The 27,040-nt window shown below is 45.0% G+C and overlaps 1 protein-coding gene across 1 annotated transcript in view; it reads left to right on the top strand.

The window, feature by feature from the left end:
* ASB10 (ankyrin repeat and SOCS box containing 10) overlaps positions 1-27,040 on the top strand; it is a 426,206-nt gene that overhangs the window by 146,684 nt on the left and 252,482 nt on the right. Inside the window, exon 2 of the mRNA XM_069643101.1 lies at positions 20,153-20,420. Coding sequence (XP_069499202.1) covers positions 20,153-20,420 — 268 coding nt within the window. The remainder of the gene's footprint in view (positions 1-20,152; positions 20,421-27,040) is intronic.

The raw sequence follows: 27,040 nt of genomic DNA, 5'->3' as shown, positions 1-27,040 counted from the left end.
GTTATTGTAAGCAAATTCTGTTATGGGTAAGAGAATGGACCAGTCTTCTTGACTAGCGGTAACAAAGCAACAGAGGTATTATTCTAGGGTTTGATTCACCCTTTCAGTTTGGCCGTTACCTTGGGGATGATAACCGGAAGATACATTGCATTGGATTCCTATTTTTTGCACAGTTCAGTCCAGAATTTGGAGGTGAATTGAGGGCCTCTATCTGATATAATGTGTTCAGGAAAGCTGTGTCGACGGAATATTTCCTGTATAAAGACTTTGCTCATTTGAGCTGCTGTAGGGGGTTTGTCCAGTGGAATGAAATGAGCCATCTTGGTGAATGTAGCATGACCATAATGGTTGTTTTGTTATTAGATGGGGTAAATAAACAATAACATCACTTGAGCACCATGACCACAGGTCCTAACATATTCTGTAAAATCCTTGAAAATACTAGGCCACCAAAACTATCTGTTGAGGACATCATGAGTGTTTTTTATCCCCCGATGCCATCCTATCGGTGAATCATGAAACAAGGTAAGTAACTTGGACCTTATTGCAGTCAAGGGAATATAGAACTGCGTTCCCTTGAATAAAAGACCACCCTTTTGCCTTATTGTCCTTTTGTCGCAATAATCGCGTGTTGAAGGGTTAGCAAGAAGAGTTGAACGGATGTTCTATAGAGTTGTTTCAGTAGAGTATATGGAGTTTGCCAGTTTTTCTTTCTTAGAATATTGCTTGATATTGTTCTCTTAATCCCATCTGGATAAGGTGTCCGCACTAATGTTCTTTGAACTAGGGAGATATGTCAAGTTGAATCGGAACTGGGAAAAATGGTGAGCCTAACAGGTTTGTCTGGAGTTCCTGCAGTCGAAAGACTGGAGCAATTGTAGATTCTGATGGTCTGTTCTGATTTCTATCGTTTCAGGTACTCGCAATAACAAGTGACGCAATTCCGTCCAAGATAATTTAATGGCAAGGAGCTCTTTTTCTAGGACTGAGTAGTTCCGTTCTGCTTCTGTTCATGTTTTGGAGAAATAGGACACAGGATGTTCTTTCCCGTCTTTTTGTAACTGTTTAAGAATAGCACTAACTACTTTGTCTCAGGCATCTGTTTCCAGAATAAAGGGTAGAGAAGTGTCAGGCTGTAGCAAAATGGGTGCTGATGTGAAACATTATTTTAACTGCAAAAAGGCTTTGTCAGCTGAGATATCCAGTGAAACTGATGGCCTTTTTTAAGAAGTCCTATCAGGGGTAATACATTTATGGAGAACACCGGAATGACACAGCAATAGAAATTCACCAGACCTAAAAACGTTTGAATCGCTTTAACATTACGGGTTGGTTTCCAATCCAGAATGGCTTGTATATTTCCGGGATCCATGGTGATACCATGAGCTGACAATATGTAACCCAGGAAATGGACTGAGGAGGTGCCAAAGACACATTTTCTGGGTTTTACCTTTAAGGAGTTTAATTGTAGGCGACAAAGGACTTCCTTCACATGTTGTTGGTGGTCATCAGGGTTACTAGAATAAATCCATATATCATCAAATGTACAAACTTGGAGTGCTGTAAAAGATCTGAGAACAGGTGGTCCATGAATCTCTGGAAAATTGAGGGGGCGTTGGAAAGGCCAAAGGGCATTACACAATATTCAAATTGTCCAAAAGGCGTTCTAAATGCTGTTATTCATTCGCCTGCGTCTTTAATTCTGACTGAGTGATACTCTCCTCTTAAATCAAGTTTTGTGAAAATATTGGCTCCTCTGATGGCCTCCAAGATATCCGGGAGAAGAGGTAAAGGGTATTTATCCTTGTGGGTTATCTGATGAGCCCCCTTTAATCTATACATGGCCGTAACTCTGTAGTATCCCTTTTGGAGACAAAAAACAATGAAGCGCCTCCTGGGGAGGTAGATTCTCTTATTAGTCGTTGTTGTCTTCAATTATATTATGTTCTTTCCAAAGCAGAAACCACTCTTATTCACGTAATTCAATTCACAAATGATCAAATAGATTGTGATTTTTTTATTCTCAATAGGAGGCCAGCTTTCACTTGAGTGTATATGCAGAGCTAAAATGCCAATGCATTTCGGAGCCAACATGCTCCTTCGTCAGTGCGGTGCCCTATTGACAACGCTGTTCATAACACAACATGTAAATCATTAACATAAAAGGATCAAATTACATACCAACAACCCATATGACACACCGTTGCACCGAATAGTTTAAAAAAAACAGAAGAAAAACAAAAAAAGTATATGTAATGCACAATAAAATTAACATGAATAATAAAATATGAACACACATTGTATCACACACTGAAATCACCACACTGAAATTTCTCATAATATCAAGTATGTTACCTCTGTCCAAGTTAATGGTGCATATCTGGCCAATTTGTGTGAACTCAACAGCACTGTAAAAGATACATGTGACATGTATGAGTAATGCGTCTGCTTTTATATCCACCATATCATGTCAAACTGTAAAGAACCCTTCTCTTACCTGTCTTTTTCGTAGAAAGCTTTAGATGCTGTGAGAGGTTGTGTCACAACACAGGTTTCTTTAAAGGCATAGGCCAACTAATTAAAATGGCAGAGTACTCGAAGCTATGAATTCTAAAAACATATTCAGTGTAAATCTAACATACTCTCTTTACAGTGAGAAATCTGATGATTTCTGTTGTGTGTGCACAAATGCCTTGCCTTCTGCCGTCTCTAACCGAAGTGAAAGTACACAAACACGCGTTTTTGTCCGTAGTTATGTTAAAAGCTTAGTCACCATTTTTTAGTACGTGCTGTATGCTCTTTTCCATCAATGCTGTTTCCTCTCTTATAATGTGCCTCGAGGAGTTCTGATCGTTCGGGTAGCCGTGGGTGGACACTTGCAGAGTAGCTACCAGGTGTCTCCAGGCCATTTGGGTTTCCGTGTCATCCTCACCTCCCCTGCTGGCTGCCTCATACCATGCCACTGTTTCGGCCTCTGCCCATTTCCATAAATCGTGCCACCATACCTCTAGTATAGGTCTGTGGCTTGCCTTCCAGCCCATGGCGATTCGGCGATTGGCCAGTATGAAGGCCAGGTCTTTCAGTTTACTCACATGTCCCAGCTTGCAAGGTTTTACAAAGCCCCGCATCATACAAGCCCATACAGATTCCACATCTAGCGTAATTTCCTTCTCGGCTAGCCGGTGCATGATTTCACTCCAGAATTTGTTAATCTCTGGGCATGTCGAGAACATATGCACCATCCTCGTGTTCACATCCCCGCATTTAGGGCATGCCTGTGTTCCTGCGTTCTTAAACCTGGCAATCTTCTAAGGGGTCATATATGCCCTATGAGTTATGTATAGTTGTATTTGTCGCATGCCTCACATTTCTAGATAATTTTTTATAAATAAATAATAATAATATATTATGATATCTCTGGGCTCTTTCCCATAACCCATCATGCATGGGCTCCTCCACTTCATCTTCCCAGTCTTGTCTCAACTGTGTCACTTCCTTGCCCACCATGGACATCAGAAGTTCATAGATTCAAGAGACTTCATCTCCACCTTCCGAGACATCGTAGATTGTCTCTACAACTTCATCAGGTTGATTGGTCAACATCTCTTCTGGCCATGTTTCCTTCTCCTTCTACACCACTCTAGTATAAGTGACATATTGCCCTGGGCGTAGACTAGTTTCTTCTGCTGTCTCCTCAAATTTAGTTACTTCCCCTTCTTTCCATAGGTCTCCCAATGTGGCTATGCCCACCAGTTCCCAGTGCTTACGGATCGTCTTCCTTAATTGCTCATCTACACCCAGCAATGCCACTAGTGGCGTCTGCAGGGACCATGGGGTCGGGTGATCTATAGCTCGGCAAGCTCTGTGCCAAATCTCCCATCCTAGTTTCAGCAGCCTAGGTCGCTCTCTCACTTCTGATTTGGGCACCCATATCATCTCGTTCAGGAAAAACGGGGTACATTCGGCATTTAACAGTCTGGATTCTGCTGTGGGGTCCTCTGTCAGCCATTTTGCCACATACTGTAGTTGGCTGGCCATATAGTAGATCTCAAAGTTGGGCAGTTTTATGCCCGCTTTATTATATGTATTTTGCAATTTCCATAAGGCTATCCACTTCCTAGTGTTGTGCCATATAAAACCTCTACATAGGCTTTGTAATTTGCCAAAGAAGCGCTTGGGTAACGCATAAGGGATGTTCATGAAAAAGTGTAATAGCCTGGGCAGCGCGACCATCTTCAGTAGCGCCACCTTCCCTATCATGGCCAGGGAGAGTTTTGCCTTGAATTTCATGCTATTCTCCAAGTGTGTTATTGCCCTCTCCGTATTATATGTGTGTTCATCCTCCACTCTGTGATATATATCAACGCCCAGGTATCTAAAGGACATAGTCTCCCAGGGTATCTGCAGTACTGGTAAATTCTCTTGTGGGGTCCTTCTATATCTACCCAATGGGAACAGGCTTGATTTCATGGGGTTGACTGCAATCCCAGAGAGGGACACAAATCGCTCCATTACTTCTTGGATGTACTGTCAGTTTCTTCCGGATATCTCAGATAAAGCAGTATGTCGTCGGCATACAGTGATATGAGATGGGGTCCTCCCTTTGTATAAATCCCCACCGTTTCATATTGTTGTCTCAAATAAATATAATGCAAGAGGTTCTACAGCATCGGAGACCAGGGGCACCCTCGTCTGGTGCTTCTGCTGAGCTGCCATTTGTCCGAAATGTACGCTCCCGTCTTAACCCTGGCCAGTGGAGAGCTATACAGCAATTTAACCCATTTTAGGTACCCAGGCCCTATTCCATATTCCTTCAAGGCCGCCATCACCGCATCTAGTGACGCAATTGCTACTTCTTGTATATCTCCTTCTGATTGCTCTATGACGTGGTGAAGCCGCCTAAGATTGTCAGATATGCTTCTATGCGGCACGTATCCTGTCTGGTCGGGGTGTATGAGTTTGCCTATAACCTTTCTCAGTGTGTTTGCTAGCGCCGCTCTAAGAATCTTGCTGTCTTGATTTAGCATGCATAGTGGTCTGTATGACCCACAGTCTGTGCTAGGTTTGTAGGGCTTAAGGAGCAGGATGATGATTGCCTCTCTGAGGGTTTCTGGCAGCCTCATGTCTCCCATGCTTCCTTTAGCATCTCCAGTAATGGGGGGAGTACCTCCGACCCGTACATCTTATAATACTCGCTAGGGAGTCCGTCAGCCCCTGGGGCCTTCCCGGTGGGTAGTTGCTTAACTACCGCTTCCAGTTCCTCCAACGTGATCGGAGCATCTAGGTTTTGTCTCTCTTCTGCGCTCAACTTTGGCAAACCTATATCCTCCAGTGTTTCCACGATCTCGCTCCATTCCCCTCTTGCTGTGTCTCCACACAATTGTTGGTAAAACTCCAGAAACCCCGTATTCACTCCCTCTTGGGTATCTAATATCTGGGCGTTCTTCCCGTTTATTGCCCTGATGGTTTGTCTAGGCGCCTCCCTTTTGTATAACCATGCCAGCAATCTCCCAGGCTTGCCTCTGCACGCATGTTGCCTTTCCGTATATTTCTTATAATTTAGGTTACTTAGCCTCTCCCAATGTCCCTCACACTCTCGCTGTAGCGTACCTGTGGTTTCGGCCGTCTCCTGGGAGCTGTCTACCTTGTTTGTAATTGCCTCTAGTTCCTTCTCAGCTTCCTGTAGTTCTCGGATTATTTCGCCCTGGAGCCCTTTGGATTTTGATATGGCCACTCCTCTCACCACCACCTTAAACGCCTCCAACAGAGTGCCAGCCGAATCTACATTTCCAGTGTTTTTTTCAAAATATTCTAAAATGTCCTCTCTCAGGTCTTCCCTAAACAATGCATCTTTTAACGCCTCAGCTCTGAGTCGCCATGTGGGGATCTTCGCTCTGGGGGTACATATTGCCATGTTAACATCAGTGGGGAATGGTCTGAAAGGACCCTCGCTTTGTATTCCGCCAGCTCAATCTCTCCAGTTATGTCTGTGGAGGCAAAACATGTAGTCCAGTCTAGTGTGCAAGTTGTGTGGAGCCGCATAGTGTGAATAATGTCTATCTTGTGGGTGGCGCAACCTCCAGATATCTTCTAGTTGAAATTCACCTATTAGGTTCTTCAAAATTTTGGCAGCCGGGGTGGGTTTGCTTTGTTTCCCATCCGATCTGTCCATCCCCGGGTCTAGCATGCAATTGAAGTCACCCCCCCCCCATATGACTATCCCTCCCAAGTACGGGCTGACTCTAGGACACAGTGTTTTGGTTGAGGGGCATATGTGTTGATTATACACACCTCTTTATTTTCAATCAATCCCTTTATAACCACCATCCTCCCATCCGGGTCCTCTGTGGACCATTCTAGCTGAAAGGTACATGCGGAGCAATCCAGGTGATTACTCCCCTGGCGTATGCTGAGTATGTTGCCCCAATAGTAGTGCCCTTCCATTTTCCCCATATTACCTCTTATTTGTCTTTCATAATATGGGGTTCCTGTAGTAGAGCTATGTCAATGTTCTGCCTCCTCAAGTACATCATTATCTTGTTTCTCTTTAAGTAGCTGTTAAGCCCTATGACATTCCAAGTCACTATCTTAAGGTCTCCCATTGTCAGCAGTACCCTTTCCCACCTCTATCCCTCCTTGTCATTCGTGTCGCGCGCCATAGCATGTGGGTATAAGCTTTTTCACTACTACTAACACTACAAACACCCCAACTCCCCTCCCTCCCAAACTGTTGCCCAGCTTCATCCCTGGATCTCAGGCAATCCCACATTTGGTCCTATCCTGGCAAGCCGGTGCTAGGAGCTCAGCAGGGGGTTACTGCACTACCAGCAACCCAACTAACCTATCTATTGGGGTATGAGTTTGGGTACTCTCTCCCTCTCGCTTTAATGCCTCATCAGCTTTGCAGGTCATTGTCTATCATCCTATGTCTATAATAAAGTCCCATTGTCACAGTTCATACGGCACCTTAGCAACTGGAGCCATTTTATCGTTACTCTGTGCCGCTCTCCTTATGTTTCTCTGCTCCCACCGGGCAATTCTGTGCGTCTAGCCATTCTGTCGCATCCCCCGGAGTCTCGACAAATATTGCTAGATTCCTGTGAAACACCTTCAGTTTAGCAGGGTACATTAACATGTATTTGTAGTTGGCTTCGCGCCGTCTCCTTTTAACCGTTCCGAAATGTCTCCTATGCACCTGGAGTGTATAGTCTGGTATGCGGTGATAGACGCAGACGCCCTTTGTATAGTGCCTCCTTTGCGGAAATGTTCCAGGATCCTTTCTCTGTCTCGATAATTTAATATTTTAGCGATGGAGCTCCGGGGAGGGGTCTCCTTGTCAGCGCCCTGTACGCTCTCTCCACTGCGAATCCTTGAGTGAGTGTTCCCCCCCTCTATCTCTTGTAGCAACATGGACTCAATAAACTCCATGGGGTTTGATCCTTTCCGCCACTCTGGGAGTCCCACAATACGTATATTATTCCTTCGTGCGCACCCTTCGGCTTCCTCCGCTCTGTTTTCCAAGTTGCTTACTTGTTGTCGCAGTGCGTGGATCTCTGATGTATGTGTTGTGCTGGCAGCTGTGTTCAATTTCACATCTTTCTCTAGTTCACTTGTCCTTTCCGCTATTGATCTTACGTCCTGTCTCAATAGGTTGACGTCCACCTGTACTGCGTCGATTTTAGCCTCAAATGATTCCTGGAGTGTGGTCATGGCAGCCTCCAGTTTCGTTTCCCATGTCAGTTTCAGGTCTGCTATGGCTTCTAGAATTTGTTGGTCGCCACGTGCTGGAGATGTGTCTCCCTGTGCATTCCTCTCTTTATTCTTGGCCCCCTCCATTGTTTGTGGTGTCTTGCAATGTCCTCCATTGTGGCTTGCTTCCCCTTTGTCTTTGGTGGTTTGGCTGCCATTGTCCGATATCCCAGCGTCACAGTTCGAGGCAGTTGAGGTCCGGGTATGTTGTGCTTACCTTCCTGTGCTCAATGTTAGATTTTGTCAGGGGGCTACCACTATGCTGACTGAGGTCACAGTGCCCTTCGCTGGGTGTAGGCTTCCTCTTCCCCGGTGGGGCTGTCGTTTCCCTCCGATCCGTCTTGCAGTGGGCTAATCGTGGTGTCTGTATCTCACAGGTTCTGCCCTGTGCGTTGTGCTGCTTGGGGCCCTTTTCAGCAGCAGTGCAGCTGTTTTAAGCAATGTGGTCGGACCCTTGTCTCGGTGTTGTGGGGGTCACATCTGTCTCGTCGGGTCCTATTCCCGTCCCTCTCTACAATTCTCTTTCTCCAGGCAGTTTGTGGGGGAGAGGTTATCACCCTTTGCACTCCTCTCATCTGTGTTCTTACCGTGGGCAGCTGGTCCAGTAATGTTTTCGTTTTGGGCTTTATGGCCAGGTGCTCTTCCGCAGCTGGCACGCCAGGTCCCTTTGCAGTACAACCCTGTCCTGTCCATAGCTCCACCTGCATTGGTGCCTGTTGTCTTTGCGGTCCTTCAGAGTTATGAGTTATGATCCCGGGTTCAGCTCTGCCTAGTTTCTAGCTCCGTCGTGTGCAAGGGGGTTTCAGGCGCTGATCAAGTTCCATCTGTGCAGGGTATCTCAATCACTTCGGGTACCCTCCTTCCTTTGTGTCCCCTCAATTGGCCATGCTTTGCATCTCTCAGGGTCTTACTAATCCTGGGTTGGCTTCCCCTGTCATGCCATCCAGCTATTCAGGAGGTAGGGCTTATCTCTCCTCTGTCTGCTGTGCCGACTTCCTTATTATTGGCCTTGAATCCATGCGATCCCTGTGCCAAAGGCTTGAGTGGCCTCTCAGAGCGCTATTCCCTCATGCTGGGAGCCTGTACCGTTTGTTTGTCCCTGGGCTGTCTTCCTGGTACACTTTATCCATTTTCAACAGGTTGTTCTGCTAGGATCCTTCGATCCGACGCACGTTCTGCGGTCGCGCGTCAGATCGCATGCAACAATTGTAACAGGGGGCTTCGAGTGCCTCAACGGGCACCTCTGCAACAAAGTTTCAGCAGCCTTTGTTTGACTGCTGCTTACGCTCCTCCACTCGGCCCCCTTTGCCTGCACGGGGCCGTGCACAGAAGCTCTGTCCACTTTTTGCGAGCCCCCTCCGACTCACTCAACTATCGGGAGCCCGTTCCGGTGCTCTCTCTTTCCCCTCATTTGTGGTGCACACTGTTCGATTGTTTACCGCGTGGGGACCCTAGTTGCAGCGGTGGCCGTCTCAGCAGGCTGCTCATCGGAGGTACACAACCGCAATGCACTCTAGCACGCGGCTTGCGTGCAGGTGTTCGCAGGCTTTTTCTTTACGTCCGTTCGACGGATATTCTCTTTCACTGGGCTCCGTGTTCCTTTGTTTACAACACGAATCTGGTCGCCATTTTCTTTTCAGTGTCTCTTTGTTCGTTTTTGTTGCGGTTTCTGTCACAGTTGCCGCACTTCGCTTCCAATCTTCTACGGGACACGTTCAAACTGTGCCAAAAGGTTTCCCACAGCCGTATTTACCGTTCCAATGACTCAAGCTACATTTCTTTCTTCTTGAGGTGCAGGATCAAAGACAGATCTGCAGGAGCCTGCAGAGAAGACGTCCTAGCTCATGGCTGCTAAGCTACGCCTCCAGCACAAGTCATACATTTGTTTTCAAAAGTCAATACGCTGAGTTTGCTAATTGCAATACCTTTGATTGGCAAACAGACCCATTTGTATAGCGATTTTGTACTAAAATTGTTAATGTCACCTGAAGTTATTTGTACCCAAGACATGAAATGAGCAACAATTCAGCAGTTTTGCATACTACTGAAATAAGACATTATTGAAAGGAATCTGTCTTTGCAAATTCATTAAAATTCAGCTATCCCTGCAGGTTGGGTGACTTAGTTTACCTATGCAACCTAAGAGAAATGCAATGGAGGACAACACATTTAAATTGTGACTTCTGTAAAATGGTTAATCTACCTACAAATCCGCTTTATGTTTGGCACACTGCTGCCAACCATGCACAGTGAAACTTGTATTTGACATTTATTGTAAATGTTAAATAAAAGTTTCAAACATCTCTTGCAAATGCTACTCGTTCTTCATAAAATCTTCTCGACTAGGTGAGTGGGCGAAAATACTTTGCGAGCCATAGGTGAGTGTCTGTAAAATGTAAAAGGTGAGCTTCATGAATCTACACAAATAAATAGATATGATGAAAAGACTCTGAAAACAGTTTGGCCAGCTGTTTCCTGCAGGTGGTTATATATAATAAAATCATAATCATAAAGCAAAGCAAGCTCTAGCAGTTTTTAGTATGGCAGTAGATCTGTACATGTACAAACTGGATGGAACTATTGATCACTACTTTCCGTAAGCATCTAGTTTGCTTTGTGTATTCATTATGTAAGAGGAAAGAAAGAGACTAAGCAGAATACTGGGCAAACCAGGTGGACTATTGTGGTTTGTGGTCATCTCACTTTCAGGGTGCCTGGTATAAAGCATCAGGGTGATAGTATAGAACATCAAGGAGTATGGGTTTGCTAATGCGTTAAGCACCAGTTGCAAGATGTATGCAACCCCGCTGGTTACAGAATTAGGTTTTCCTTCATGTGATCATGTATATTTTCAAAAGTGTTCAATCGTCAATAAAATGCATCTTCCCCAACAAAATGAAATCTAGTTGACACTATGACATTTAGATACACTAACCTAAACTTTACTGTAAAGCATGGAGATGATGCAGTGTTTTACAGTATCAATACTGTAATTATGCATTATGTAACAACTTACATGTTAAGAATGGAATTGCATGAGTGTCTTTTTAAAGAATATAAAGTTGACACATATTGGTCTTTGCCAGACAGAATACATACATCCTACAACACAATATGCCCTCAATGCCCCATTTTCAACTTGAAAATGGGGCATTGAGGGCATATTGTGTTGTAGGATCGGCTTTGCGCACAGGTAGCATGAACATGTGCTCTACAGGGCAATGCTGCTTTATATATTGTTGAGACAGGCCTCATGATCTTTCTTTGGTCACAGCTACTCAAAATGTGTTCCACAATAGTCATGTGAACAATTGGTGTCTTGTATCTATTGGAGTTTTTCATTTGCTCCTGACAGAATCGATTGTAAACTGAATGACTCAATCAACCGAATGCCTTTGAAATGTGTGCTATAAATGAATGGTTGTACAGTTCGACTCACATATTATAACTCACAATACTGGCAGACTGTTAAAAGATGCTACCCCATACTCTGACTCTTCACACCATGTCCAGCGCTTGCTGCTCCCGAGCTAGGTCCGTGCTTAAACAATAAAGTAAATAAATAGTAAATCATTTTAACTCATTATTTAAAAAAACACTCTCATGGGTTGAATCACCACCCTCCCCCCAAATTGTCCAGGCTCGTTTGCGGCACATTCTTTAAAGTAAATTCCAGGAAAGAATTAAAACCTCTCCACCTTGGAGCCGAGCAGTGCACTCAGTGCTGGTGTCATCTTCTGGGGACCAGAGGCCTTAACAGACTCACGTCAGCGCGAAGTCTGATCTGACAAGGCTGTACTGTTGCAAGTCCATAAACTAGTCCGCTCAGACATTTAGCTAGTGCTCTTGTTAATTTACTAAATAGTATGTGAATTTGTGTTTCTAAGCTTTGAGTTAGAAAAATACTGAGATTTGATTTAATTGAATGTTTTTATTAAGAGTTTACTTATTAAACTATCCTATGCACTTTATTAACATTTAGGAAGTCCTGCCGACTACTCAAGCTGACTCACAGTTTTGCAGGCACACTCTTTTCCGTTGCTTATCCGCATCCCGATGTTTTGTCTGGGACTTCATCCCCCTTGGAGCCTAGCAGTGCACTCCGTGATGGTGTCATATTTTCCGGGGACCCAAGGCCTTAACGCGCAGACGCAAAGCCTCTTTTGGCCTGTTGTGGATGGTCAGGGCACTAGACGAGAGATGCTGGGTCTCTGAGAAGTGATTCCTTGACTTACAGACAGCATTGTGAAGTTGCATCGTACCTGGCATATCAAACCTGACAATTTTTACGGTTTAGGCGCTGTTAATGTTTGGACTGAGAGAATTGGTAAGATAACTATTTGCTGTTGTTTGTACTTTCTCAGACCATGATATGCTTAACCAGCAATACACCTTTGTCCCTCAGACACAGCTTTTATTTCCCTGAGGGCCTTGAACAAAATCAGGGATAACAATATTTATAGTGTTGTGCCTGTAACTATAGATAATACAAAATAATTGAGCCCACTGTCACCAGTAGATGACCCAAATGCACTCCTATGGGGATGATGCCCCTAATTCAATTCATAATGTTATAAATACTTTGCAAAACAAACCAGTCAGTATATGAACAACACAAAACAATGTTCAAAGATATTTTTGTTTATATATAAATGACACCACCTATTCAAGGCGGTAATGTATATTCATAACACAGTTCAAAATAAACGCAAAAGGTATAAAGATAAAAATTATACATTTTTTCACAAGCAAATCATAACACTCTCAAACTCTATATCCCCCAGATTTTCCCAAGCAACACTGAATTTACTAATATTATATAATCAACAAACACTGAACAATATTCTTATTAGTGGAGGTAAGTCTGTAGTTATTCAGTTAGACTCCTCCAGAAACCTACTGGTGATAGTGGGTTCAATTATTTTGTATTCTCTTTCTTCTCTCCTTGGCCGGAGAGTTCTAACCCAGTTGCACCTGAAATGATATTTAGGAAACAATCATCTTATATACATTGGTTACTGAAATGATAATATGACAAAGCTGTGCACCTCATAGACCGTTTTTCTTGTAACTATAGATAACCCTTTAATGATAATGATGTGTTATTTATATAGCGCCTTACTCCAAAGCGCTTTACAGAGCATATATTTACATACAGTATCACCCAACCGAAATTGGTACTCATTTATCCACCTCGGAAGGAGGAAAGGCTGAGTTGGCCTTGCCGGAATTCGAACCTGCAACCCGCTGAGCTATTTTACCTTACTTTAGGAAGCTCAACAACTCAAATTAAGGCTGCCCTAATTAATGTTAGATCAGCTGTAGCTCATGGACTTGAACTGATCGACATGGTGGATTTATGCAACCTTGATTTTTTATTTGTTACAGAGATGTTTAAAAATGCCTCCCCTGCCATTTTTTATACTATGGTTGCTCACAATTGCTCTGTAAAACCTCTTAACTCCTCATTGCATAGAGGCGGTGGTATTGCAGTGATATATAAGAATCAATGGAACATATCACACTTCACTACGCTAAACTGGGACGAGGTTTACTAAATTGGGTGTATAAAATGTACACTATCCTACAATGCCTTTTAAAATGATTGTATGTTATAGACCGCCATGGTCGGCCAAGACTTTTTAAACTAATTTGGAGCAATTCCTAGCTACACCTGCCCTTGGATATTCTCAATTATTGTTTATTGGCAATCTGAACATTTGGCTAGATGATCCCACTATGACTGATTCCGCTGAATAATGGGAAATTATGAAAAGTCATGATTTACGACCCGTATCACGTTTCCATGACACCAACATGGACTCTGTCTTGACATGTTGCTATTGCGTGATTTAGGAATCTAAATGGATAATACTGAGGCAGCATTTTGGAAAGGGCACTATAATAGATTTTTTTCTTTTATCTTTATATGGAATTTGCCTGAACAACATCGGGAATTGATAAAGAACCGTAGCAAGAAAGACCGCCTCATAATTTCAGCAACAACTCTAGTAAAAGCCTTGGCAGGTACTGAGATGATACTGGGATGTGATTCATTTTTCTTTAATGTTACTAAAATCTTGAAATCAGTTTGTGATTCTATAGCCCCGTACTCCAACATAATGGTCAAATTAATGGTATTTACCCATGCTTGCCATCTTGAAACAGTCATGATATGAATGAAATTCATAAATACAAAAGGATATGGAGGAAATCAAAAAATCCTGGCAATCGAGAAAGCGCACAAAATGCCATTAAACTATATAAAAAGCATTTTTTGTGACTAAAGCAAGCTACTTACAGAATAAAATCTCAAATTCGTTGAATAACCCTCTGGAATTTTTATTAACACCACCAATATTTTCCCAGCCTCATACCCTCTAAACTTAAAGCTAATGAATTGAACAAATTCTTCATGAATAAAATTAAAAACAAAAGAAGATTGGACCATTGCCGGTGCTGAATGACTTTATGATGTAAGCGTATCCACGATCAGAAATTTATTTGGACTTCTCACCAGTCAATTCTAATCTAGCCATGACACTCATGTCTAAATTAAAACCCACTAATGACTTGCTCTATGGTTTTCCCGCATGTGCAGCACAAACACGTGCCACATCCTTAGCTCAATTTATTACCACATTTGTCGATCTCTCCATGGCCCAAGGAATAGTTCCTGAGGAACTGAAATCACCAACATTCGCCCCACTGCTAAAAAAATAATCTTTGTATCCTATGTATCCCAGAATTATAGACCGTTAGCAGCTACTCCTTCCAAGTTCAGGGACACATGGAGAGTATATATCTGCTGGATACTTTTCAATCAGGATTCCCCCCCCTTCATGGCACATAGTCCGCTCTGGCGTCCGTGTGGGACGATATACTCAAAATTGTGCATGAATAAGATTTTACACTGTTAGTCATGCTTGGTCTCTCTACAGTGTTTTGACACAGTGAGCCATAATATACTACTGTCCAGACTGACCACGCTGGCCGGGGTTTCCACACATGCGCTGTCCTGGTTTAAATCTTTTTTACCTAAATGGTATCAGTGTGTAAACATGTCAGGATACACTTAAAAAATGATCCGGCTGGAATACGGGGTTCCTCAGGGGTCATCATTGTCTCCTCTTTTATTCAATCTATACTTTCCATTGATGGGCCTTTTTTGGAAGTATGATCTGGGTTATTACTCTTATGCAGACAATACCTAGATCTAAATGAGAGTGAGCAAAACCTCGGATTCTCTGTCCAAAATGGAAAAATGTATCGAAGAAATGTCAGTGTATGACCTTCAGTAGACTCCAACTGAACCCAAACATTGGTTAGACAAACAGATGATGTCACTACTGTACATAATTTGGCAACTTTTATGTATTTTCCAGAGTATGCTTTGTACCTAGCAACAGTATTCCCGACCTATCATCAATGAATTTACATAGTTTACATCATGAAATGATTGGCATTTAATGTATATGCCATGAATTGTATTGTCATGATGTCATGATAACGAGCCCAGGGTAAGACAGCTTGTTCACACATCAGGCGATTTACAGGTAGCCAGAAACAATGGCAAATATTGATTGTTAATAACAAGTTGCTAAACATACCTCCTTTAATATAATGGTTGTCTACAGCACCTGCTTTAGACAGAGAGCAGATGCATACACTTGCTTCAAAAAATATATTTTTTGGCTTAACGAAAGGCTAGGAAGTTCTGTCTTCCTGCTCCAGAAGAGCATGAAACCATGAAGGGTAGCTTCCTGAGTCAACTGCACAAAGAGGCAAGGATGGGAAATGCGCAGACGCAGATAACAAGTCCGCGCTCTGCAAGACTTTAGAAGAAAGTGACATGTCTATCTCTTCATTGATCCTAATCCCATTAAATATAATGAAGACAGTCACTGAACAAATACAAACACTTCTTTAATAGTTTGCACGTAAAGACTGTATTGTCAAAAAGCAAAGTGACACTCTGAAGCGTTAGGCTTAAACTTCCAAGTGGCGGAGATGACACACACAGGTTTAGACAGACCAGGCCCCTTCTTAGATATAAGGCGCAAGCAGAAAGAAGGGGGGAGGGAATTCGCTCATCAAGCACAAGACTCACAGAGGCCAGAGGGGCTGGGGAAGGGTCCATAGCAGCAGCAGGAAGGAGATGGCTAGCCCAGTTAAGCAGAACTCATTAAACCAAAGAAGGCGCTGTTTCATTCGAAGCACATCCTGATCTAAAAGTGAGGGCTTGCTGAATGCATTTTGACTGAAGGCATGTAGCATAGCTTATTGTAGTATAGCTCCCAGAGTACACATGCTGCTAAACTGAAACTACCACGTGTTCTATATACCTGTCCAGACATGATCTTTGCTCATATAGCCATCTTGTTCATTTGTGTGATATATTATGTTACATTATAATTGCTTCTGCTTTGGCTTGTGTGATGCAAATAAAAGCACTTAGAAGATAGGGTGTAATATTAAAATATATTAACCTGATAACTCTCGTGTCAAGTGCATACTTTATAGTAATGTGTCAGAATGGTATTTCTTTGAGTTCAAGAACTACACAAATTTCTGGCTGTATAGTGTTAAACTTGTTGGTAAGCATGCAAACCTAGGCAGGCCTGTCTTTTAGCACTAGGACACAGCCTGGGGTGAAATATCGGCATGTAACGATGGATGACCACGTGTCTATTTTTACAGCCTCAAACGAGGTGGAGATAAGGGACTCGTGGTCAAGCTTAATCAAAGGCAATCTTGTCAGGTGGCACCCGCACAGATGGCACGTCTTAGAGATGACCATAGCATTAGTAATAGTAAAATGACCTCATGCCCCAGTCACGATAAACAGATCGGGCAAACATATTTTTTGTAAAAAGCTTTTTAAACAAAAGAGGGTACAGAAGATGGCTCATCAGGAGATCAACATTCCCATCCATTGTAGGACAGCGCTTTTCGAATGGCTTCGATCATCTCACTGTCAGGAAGTAAATACCAACTTCACAGTAGCGGTAGCTCAGCTAGGTGGGTTGCCGGCCGAATCGCTCTTCACTTACTTAAAAACCCCAGCTAACAAGACAAATAATGTGTATGCAACTCCCCTGATAAGGAGAGATTTAAAAACCATACAATATCGCCCATACCAGTTTCCTGAATTGGCTTTAACGCATACACATCATGTCAACTGGTTTGAAGGTAATCTAGTTTATCCTCAGACAAATGCTAGGCCACACCCAACCTGTCACTAGAATTCTTAGCCCGGTTTCATCCAAACCAGAGAGGCCCATTTTTACAAACAGACTGTCAATTGCTAGCCACCCATTTTGACACTGTGCGCAACATTGCCTTGCAATATGCTGCGCAGCAAGGCATGGCGCCTGCTCAGCAGCGACAAGGACAGCTAGACGCAGGAGGGATGCAGCTACATAAATTGACAATTATATTAGGTTCTTGACCTTCCACAAATGAAGACATACCCAAGTGCTATTCAGAGAAGCTAGGACAGCTGCAAGCCGCCTATCCCCAGGATACACCACTGCATATGCATAGGGTACTAGCCATGTTCCTTCCATCAGACTGTACACCATCTTTAGTGAGCTGTGACAGGTGAATCTCAATTTATAGCTAGCATTAATATTAGCAGACATTATGGGAACAGAAGGTGATGCTGCCGCCATGAACTTAGGCTTGTCCATAGCATCTAATCATTATAAAATGGTTGAGAGCATACTTCTACCCTTATTGAAAGGAGAGCCCGCACGGCTAGAGGTTCATAGAAAATTGTCCCAATTAAATGAGCAAGAAAAAAGGGAGCAATTTGGGGACATAGCGACATCCACTTATCAATCGCTCGGCAGGGATCACTTAGGCAGGAGAACTGCAGAGACACAGAAAAAAGCTAACAACAATGCTAAACCAGACAAGGAGACACTCCACGAAGGGAGACCCTATGAATATTCGGTATGTATGTCAAATAACTATTGAATAAAGGCATTATGATGATGATGATGGTGGTGATGATGAACCCAAACAAGACCGAGCAGATTCTTATGGGGCCAAAAAACCTGTTGCGGATCACTCCTGTTGTCGCTGACCCCCACATTATTTTGGACTACGCCTGACCTTTGTGGCTACGGTAAAAAATCTGGGATGCCTATGGCACTCCAATTTAGGCTGTGATCAACAGATAGGAGCCAAGACTCATCCTTATTTGTATCCCTCCGGCTGCTGTAACAACCTCCCGTTTATTCATCAGAAAGATGGTCAACTTCAAATGGCACTATGGAAATGATCTTCTTATGGGGATAGCTGATAAACAAATCAATCGATTTCAAAGAGCCCAGTTCATGGCTGTTGGTTTGAGATTCAGATTGTCCAAAATGATGAATATTTCACCATTGGGCTGATCGGGTACACTGGTTTCCAGTTGAACAACGAATTGAGTTTAAAACTGTATGTTCGGTGTTCAAGTGTCTTAATAACTTAGCCCCTACTTACCTAGCCACAACCAAAAAGGTGATGGGTCTGAGGTTTTGAATAAATCTGAACCACTGGCACTGCTCTGTGAAACCTTCCATACCGTAGGTTTTTAACCCATCTGCGCCATTGCAAAAGGGGTCCAGCCATATGCAAATCAGCCCGGTACTGCCACCAATGGTAGCAGCTCAGCCCAAACTGCTAGGCCAGGCCCCCTCTGCATGGAAACACAAGCAACCCCAGAAATGTTTCAGCCTTGTTGGGCCTCCTCAGTGAGGTGCAGCTTCGTTCCCTGGCGCGCAGTGAGCAAGGGGCCCATGTCTGGGCATATGCTATCTCACATAGGGAGACAAACTACAACCCCAAAAGTGATGGGTGGAAGGTTTTGAATAAATCTGAACCACTGGCACAGCTCTGGGCAACTTTCCACTACACCGTTTTTAGCCCGTCTGCGCCATTGCAAAAGGGGTCTAGCCATATGCAAATCAGTCAGGTACTGCCACCAAGCCAGCCACCAAGCTGGTTGCCTATAAGCGCAAGTGCCACTTACAATGCATGGATAAACATTGGTTGGTGATCCCACCCTCTAGATTGGTTTTCTGGGGTGACATGTGTTTTTCAACGTAGAGCCCTAAATTATGGAACCGGCTGCTGCTTCATATCCGAAGCATCATGTCTCTTGTCTAATTCTGAACAGCTTTAAAGACCCACCTGTTTAATTAATCACTTATCTTGGGTTTGCTGGCAATGAGCGCCACTAGGGCTGGTTTTTGATACAAATTCAGTAACATCTGTGCCTAGATCCATTTCAGTCTGTCGTAAGCGCAGTATACATGTATCAAAATCAAATCACTTTCAAAGTGTACCAACCGCCACCCATTGGTGATGTGATGAAGTCCCTTCCCTGCTGCTGAGAACCTCCAGGATAGTGACCCAAGGGGAGGCGAGTGCCTCCCTGAACTATTGGATGATGAACCCGGACTTGGAATGGGGTCGGTCTTCAGGCCACTTCCGCATTGTGTCGGGCACTTGACAGGAGACATTCCCATGACATTTACACAAACCTTATTTTATTTTGAGGATTTATTTGAGCACGGACCTAGCTTTGACTCCTCACAAACAGACCCCTCCTGAGTCCCACTGTGTATAGATTCACATTCTCCCTACAATGACCTTCGGGGAAGCACTAAAACTGGTCTGGGCACCAACCACCCCATAGGGCAAATTGTTGTACTGTGAGGAGCTAGGAATGAGACACGGACACAGAGGACTCAAAGTTTTGGCTATAAACTTGTATTCAAAATCAAAAGGGTTGGGAAAATGCCTTAGTATCCCTATCATAGGAGGTATTTCCCTACCTCAACCAAAAACTAAGTGGTCTGTCTGTTGTCAAGATGTCCAAAGTAAAAATATGTCCTGTGTCCGAAATCTTATTCGGGCCCTCACACTATAAAAATAAACCCTAAGGTGCAAAGAATATTCTCTCTGGATCACCAGGTGCACAAATGTTCCAATTCAACAAAATGATATAACTCCAACCAAAAGTTCCACGTGGACAGTGTTCACAGTGCCAGGAAATCGCTCCCCTTCCCCAGGTTCCTGTTGCCAATATGCATAGGTACAACCAGCAGGCCAGTGTCTGAGCCATCCTTACCAGAATTCCAAACCTTCTGTCCTTTTAAGGTCGATAAAATGAGTACCATTTTGATGGGTAAAAGTAGCACCCATTAATTACAGTGATAGAAGCAGCCATTACCAGCACTACATAAAAACAAATCTGTTTTATAATTGTACCTTTTGCGATGACCATTTGCACTTGTTCCTCCAGCCTCTGACAATGATTTGCAAGTGCACGCCTGTGTGCGTGGAAGCTACTCTCAACCTTTTGCAGCAGTGAAAGGTGTTTGTTAATCATTTCTGTCTTTTCCAGGTGTCTGGTCTCTCACTTATGACCAAATGTTGACGACCCCTGTACACATCACCGCCAGCCGTGGCTACACAGATTGCCTGAAGCACCTTCTAATGCGAGGTGCAAATGTGGAGTTTGCCCCGGGTGGACTGACGCCTTTGCAGGAAGCCTGTGAGAATGCCTGCACTGAGAGTGTGCGTCTTCTGCTTTCTTTCGGTGCCAACCCAAATGCAGTGTCTGAGGATGGATACTCATCTCTACAATATTGCAAGACACCAGACTCAATCAAGTGAGTGCCCTTTAACAGCCTGAGACTGAATTAGTGAATGCTTGCAGTCATAAAATGTAGATAGTACAAAAAGGACCTGACAATTGTTGCCCTTTTTTAACTTGATTTTTTTTTTAAACAGCTTTTTGGGGAAGGCATTTCAGGGAGTTCTACCCAAACAATAAACCCCAGAAATAACAGAAATCAGGATCCCTTTTCCTTGGGGCTAGGTAGGCCCAGTTCTGCTTGTTTCCCCTGCCCAGGGTAGTCTCAAAACTATAGACTTGGCTTTCACAGTCTTTCTTGTCAGGATAGCAGTGATGGTTCTGTGCTGAAGTCCCCTGCTTTACTCTGGGGACATCTGGTCGAATGACCTGTAAGGTTGTCCCTAATTACGCTCACACCAAAATCAATACACCCCTCTAGGGAAATAAGGAAAAAAGGCGATCTTGTAAGGATGACAAGTTTAATTTACATGGTAGCAAAGAACTCTGCTGTGTGAACAGTCTTCTCTTGTCCCTCTCCCCATTCCTTCCTACCAAAATGGTTTCAGGCAGGGGTTTATATAGGCCTGGCATGCAGTGGTGATGTCACTGGAGCCTGATCATAGCTTCATCCCAATCCGTCCTTTTTCCATAATAGGATGCTCAAAAGCCTTCTTTCTTCGTTGTTAGCGGTTTTGGCACGGCATGCTGTTCTACATTTTGCTAGCTATGCAAAAACACACTGAAACTCATGCTTCCCTCCATTTTGCTGACTATACAAAAACACACTGCAGCTCTGCAGTGTTTTACAAACCTTGAGGCCTAGCCCAAAGTATACTAAACATTGTTATATATAAACAATTTTCATTCATTCTTATCCATATTTCACTCATCCTGCTAATGTTTGTCTGGGTCCTGTAGTTTCCTCCACAGGAGGAAATCCCATTCTGCATTATGCAGCACAGAAACATTTGAGTCCTATTTTTACCCAGCATGGACCCTTGACGGACAGTGGACACCTGGTGAGTCATTTCACACTGGCCATAGTGACGGACACTGCACACAAAGCCTACGGTCTATTTTGAATCCCACAGGCCTTATTCCTTCTGCGAAGGAGGGGGAGTTTTACTCTTTTTACAGCACAAGCTAAACTTTTAAAATGCCTTGGATCTGACATTACAAATCTATTCAACTAATAGTTAATTGCGCATTATATTTAGACAATAACTACCTTCTTCAGTGCTTGCCTATGTCTGTGTATGTGATTATGTTTGCATGAGAGAGCCTTCCCAGTGCCCCTCCTCCCCCTAGTCCATTATAGCGCCTTAAAGAGGACTTGCCTAACTCTAAAGCGCTTGGGGGTTCGGTAGGACCCTGGTTTCTTCCCAACATTCCCCCCTTTTTGTTACTTCTACAGTAACAAACTCACCCCCACCGGACATATCTACAACCCCAAAAGTATCAGTTTGAGTTTCACTGTTAATTGTATGGCAAGGTACATTAGAACTCCCAATTGATACCATCATCTTTGCACTACTAGGTACTACATTGACACAACATCGGAGACCCAATTGGCACGTGCAGAAGAAAACCAAGTAGAACACGATAACGGGCACCAGTATTTTTACTGCTAGCCCCAGCCATGACGGGACCCAATCAAAGGCAAGCGATAGCCAATCCATGTTCTGAATGCCACCTTCTTTCTTCGTTTGAACACCTAGATTGTGCACGCCTCAATGATGTGGGATAGTGACCCATTCTCGGCATCCTCTGGGAGTACAAAAGTGCAGCAGTTGCTTCCCAGCTTTTTACACACTCCTCCTTCTATGGCTGTTAACAGATCCAGCATGTAGCGGATCTGTATCGTCATGAGTCCCAATGCACTGAGCTCTACTTTGTTGTTGTTGAACCCATCCTCTATCATTGGCGAGCTGGAAAAGCTCCCATCGAATGATCTGAACCCACTTGGAGCTTGTACCCCAAGGGCCAAAAAAGATGAAAAGAAAGTCTCTGCTGAGCTAAAAAGTCGATACTCGTCAGGTATTCCTCTGAGTAGTGCGGAAGACTCTTTTGAGATATAGTTTGATCTCTTCTTTCTTTTCAGTCGTTGAAATCGTTCTTTTTCTGGCAGCATATGAAATTCTTGTGTGATCTGCAAGTATCTCTCTGCTTCTTTAATAATAATTTCACATTTATATAGCGCTACGAACCCTGAGGCGTCTGAACGCTGCTTAATATTACCCACTGTGTGTGGTGCTCATTTATCGACCTCGGAAGGATGAAAGGCTGAGTTTGGACCTGCCGGGATTCGAACCTGCGTTAGCAAGCTCTGCACAGATGTCAAAGCGAGCACTCTACTCGCTGTGCCACTTGACCGGCTTTAGTTGCTGGAGTGGATGTTGGCACCTTGACAGGCAGTTCTTTTCCCTTAAGGTGTTCTTCCAGGATTACTAGTACTGAGTGCAGGGTGGCCAGTGAACACTTGCCCCTCCAGGATGATGGTAGGTGCAAGTAGGCTTGTCGGCCACAAACCCAGGAGTAATCCATCACTGCTGCCTTTCCTTTGGTCATATCAGAGATCACAAGAGTGTGGTTGCACTGTGTGTTTGCGCCAACAGGAACTGTTCCTTCATTGCTAAAACAAAGTTCATAGTCCATGGCTCTATGTATTCACACTGGCTTCTCCATTGTCACAATCCATATCAGCATTGTGATGAATTGGGACAATATTTGCGCACACATAGGGCCTCATTACACGGTAGGCGGTACTACGAGGTCCCTCAGCGGGTCCCGTCCTTAACGTGTGGTCAAACCACACGTTAAGGACGGGACCCGCTGACATTATTAGCTCCTTCCCCATTCCCATTGAGCTCTATGGGGGCTCGAATGGGAATGGGGAATGGTAATTGGCATGGGGATTTACCGGGTCCTACGGGGTCGGAATGACCCGGTAAGTCCCCATACCGCTTACCGGGACCCAGAAGGCGGTAAGGGGGTAGCCATGGCGCTAATAGCGCCATGGTTACCTCCTACTGTGTAATGAGGCCCAATAATCTCTACTCAGGCTATTATTTCTTTGCTGTACTCGATCAGTTCATCTCCCGGGCACGTCACTGTGGTACCCTGCCATTTCTTGTTGACATGTGAGTTAACTCCCAAGGAAATTGCTGGGTCTAGATCGATGCTCCTCAACTGCACGCTGTGTGTCTGGAATGTGTCCTTTATCCTAAATAGTGCAAGATGTACCAGGCATTGGGCCTCTATAACTGGGACTGGGCGTGGAACTAAAACCTTAGGAGACCCTGATGCATGCGGGATGAGTGCACACACCTAACAGCTTTCAATCATCACATTCCTACACACAGGCCTCATTACGAGCTTGGAGGTAAGGGAAGAACGATGCCGGTAAAGGATTACCGGCATCGTTTACCGCTCCGGGCCATTACGATCCACCAGCCCGCTATTAGCGGTAAAGTAAACAACAGTGCCTCTAATAGCGCCATGGGCGCGGGCATGTGACCTCACATGGTGGCAAATGCGGCATTGCGTAAACAGGAGCTGAACACAAGTATTGCGGACACGCTAATAACGGCCTACAGAAGACAGAAAAGTACCTTACCGGCATGGAGCAAATACCGGCATCACAGACCACCCGTAAACGGCCATGTGCAGTGTTCCCAACTGCCACAGGTGCACACAATCATCACAGGTGGAGGTAATATAGACTGGGACAGCACAAAAGGAGCACACCCCACCCCTTCCCACACCCAGTCACACACAAAAATGATTCCAATACTAGTAGCAATGCTGGGGCTGGAGGACATGATTGCAGTGGAACTCCAGCAACAACAACAACAGGCAGCACAGAGGAGACGGAGGAGGAGAAGGAGGGTGAGACAGGCCCAGCCTGCACCACCATTGCAGACAGTTGTACCACACAGGCAGCCCCAATCCGTCGAATCAGTGCCAATCCATTCAGCCTAACCCCTGAGCAGATACACACCCTGTACCGTCTGGACGGGGACACCATCACCACCATTGTGGACATGATACATAACGACATTTTCAGCCTCATAGACATCCGTACCGCCATCCCCCCCTCTACTGAAGGTGGTGTCTGTGCTCCACTTCCTGGCCACAGGCACCTACCAGTACACAGTAGGACAGATGCATGGCATATCACAACCATTATTCTCACGTATGCTGAACCAAGTGCTTGATGCCCTCCTGAAGCACACAGGCGATCACATTTTCCTACCACGGACAGCCCAGGAGATGTCCAACATCAAAGTTGGTTTCCATTCACTGGCCGGCATCCCTGGTTGCATTGGCGCCATCGACTACACCTGTTGCCTCTTAAAAGGCCTGAAAGGAGGACGCGCACACGGAGGGATTTCTCGACACGTCTTTATTTCACTTTCACAAACAGTAACTGGCGCTTCTCGCGCCATACCCAGAACTCCCTTCGTTCCCCAACTCCCCATTATAAACTCCGCCTCTCCAACGGCGGGGGCTAAACAAGTTAACCCATTGATGATCGGCAACACCACCCCCGAACAATATGTCCAAATATCAACTCAACATTCTTCAACAAGCCTCATAGGTCTCTTGATGGTTCGCCATGGTCTCTCATCTTGGGCAACTGGCCCTGACATTCCCTGAGTTCCTGCTTCATGGCTTGTCCCTCCAGGATCTCCTACCGGAGGGGTCCACAGGTCGTCTCGCGGCTCTCGCGGTTCTGGGGAACACGGTCTCTGAGGTAGCTCCGTTCCCTCTCGCCTGACATAGTGTCTGAATTGCTGACAGTTCCTAGTGACAGCTCTATTTTGATCTTCGGCTGTCACCATTGTACCTTTCACTGCGGTTACCCTCATGGGACTTGGGGCAAACCGCGGATCTGTCTTTTTGGGCGTTGGCTGTTGGACGAGAACTTCATCTCCTATGTGGAAATCTTTTGTCACTGCGTGGCGGCGAGTGTCGGTGTCTTGTCTTGCTCTGTCTTTGGCTTCTGCATCCCTTTGGAGTATGTCCATGTCCGGCGGTACATCGCTTGACGGGTTGCGTGGTATGCAGGTTCGCACTTCGTAGCGGAGCATTAGCCCGGCGGGTGTCTTGTTCGTGGCTTCATGGGGTGTGTTTCTATAGTCTCGTAAGAGTCGACACAGTGCCTGGTGGGGATTGACTGCTTCGACTCTGGCCCTCTGTATCGTCTTTTTAATTGACGCCATGAAGCGTTCTGCCATTCCGTTCGCTTGCGGGTGGCGGGGGGTTATCTTCATGTGTGTGAAGCCCAGATGCTTCGCCAGTGCCCCGAAGTCGTGGCCACAGAACGGTGGTCCATTGTCAGACTTGACTGTTTTGGGGATTCCCCACTCGCTGAATACTTCCTCCAGTGCCGCTGCTACTTGGGGAAACGCTGTGGTGGTAACCAGTTTGACAATCGTGAATCTTTAATGTTCGTCTATTAGCAGCAGGCGATGAGTCACCCGGTTCCGTGGGCCCATAGAAGTCCATGGCTACTCGCTCCCACGGGCGATCGGGTATCTGCGAGTCCTGTAGTGGGGGTGGGTTTTCAGCCGGGGCTGTGCACTGGCAGGCTTGGCAGTTCTTCACACATTCCTCTACTGCTGCATCTAAGAAAGGGAACCAGACGTGACACCTCAGCTGTTTTTTTGTGTTTTCGGCCCCTCTGTGCCCCTCATGGGCCGTTCGGACAACCTCGCTCCTTAGTGTGGCAGGGATGACAATCCTGCATCCTCTGAGAAGAATGTTGTTGTCCTTGACAGCCAGTTCCTTGTGCACCCTAGCCAGTCTTTCGATCTCCTGCCTGCTCACTCCCGGGTGTGCCAGCATTGCTCTGTGATGGTCTTTCCACTTGTTGGTCAACGTGAGGCTGATAGCGAGGGCTGTCAAGATGCCTGCCCCCGGAAAGCCAGACCAGTCCCAGCTACCCCGGAAGCAGGCATCATGCCACTTGAAGCATGCCCAAAAACCCCAGTTAGGGGCTCTTTGGCTACAGTCCTGGCGCCTATGGCGCCAGGCTCATAAGAATAAAGTCAGTCCTGGCGCCATGGGCGCCAGGCTCATTACAGAAATCTTACCTCTTGCAGACCATGCTGCATACCTACCTGATGCAGACCATGCTGCACGAAGCCACATGCCAAATGAGGCTTAAAGGGACTACTTTAACTCAGGTACTCCTTTCCTCTTGGGTGGGGCTGTGGAAGAACACTTACCTGGGACTTCTTCCAAGGCTATTTAATCCACACCTGGACAGCCACACGTGCTTCACGTTATTCTGCTTGCTGCAGCGTAACGCTCACCGTGTCTTCAGCAGCTCCAGTCTTCAGCCACGCCCGCTTCAGCCCTGGAACACCTGGAACAAGAAAAGGAAAAGGAGAAGAGGTCAGAACAAAACCCTTACCTGAATCCTTGATCCAGCACATTGTCGATCTGGAAGAGAGAAGCCTTCTCAGGTGCATTGCCACGCACCTCGCAGAGCCGCGCTGAACTCACCAACCGAGGCTGCATTCCTTTACTCCATCGCGAATCCAGCATCTCCAGGCCATTCTTCAACACCTGGGGGAGACAAGAACATATAGGTGAGCAAGGGCAATACAAACCACCCCCAAAGACTTACCTGATTTACCATAGGGG

This window comes from Ambystoma mexicanum, chromosome 2p (genome assembly GCF_040938575.1).
Source record: "Ambystoma mexicanum isolate Mex_15411 chromosome 2p, UKY_AmexF1_1, whole genome shotgun sequence".
NCBI lineage: Eukaryota > Metazoa > Chordata > Amphibia > Caudata > Ambystomatidae > Ambystoma > Ambystoma mexicanum.
The sequence above is the reverse complement of the archived record's forward strand: the minus strand, read 5'-3'. Positions and strand labels throughout refer to the sequence as shown.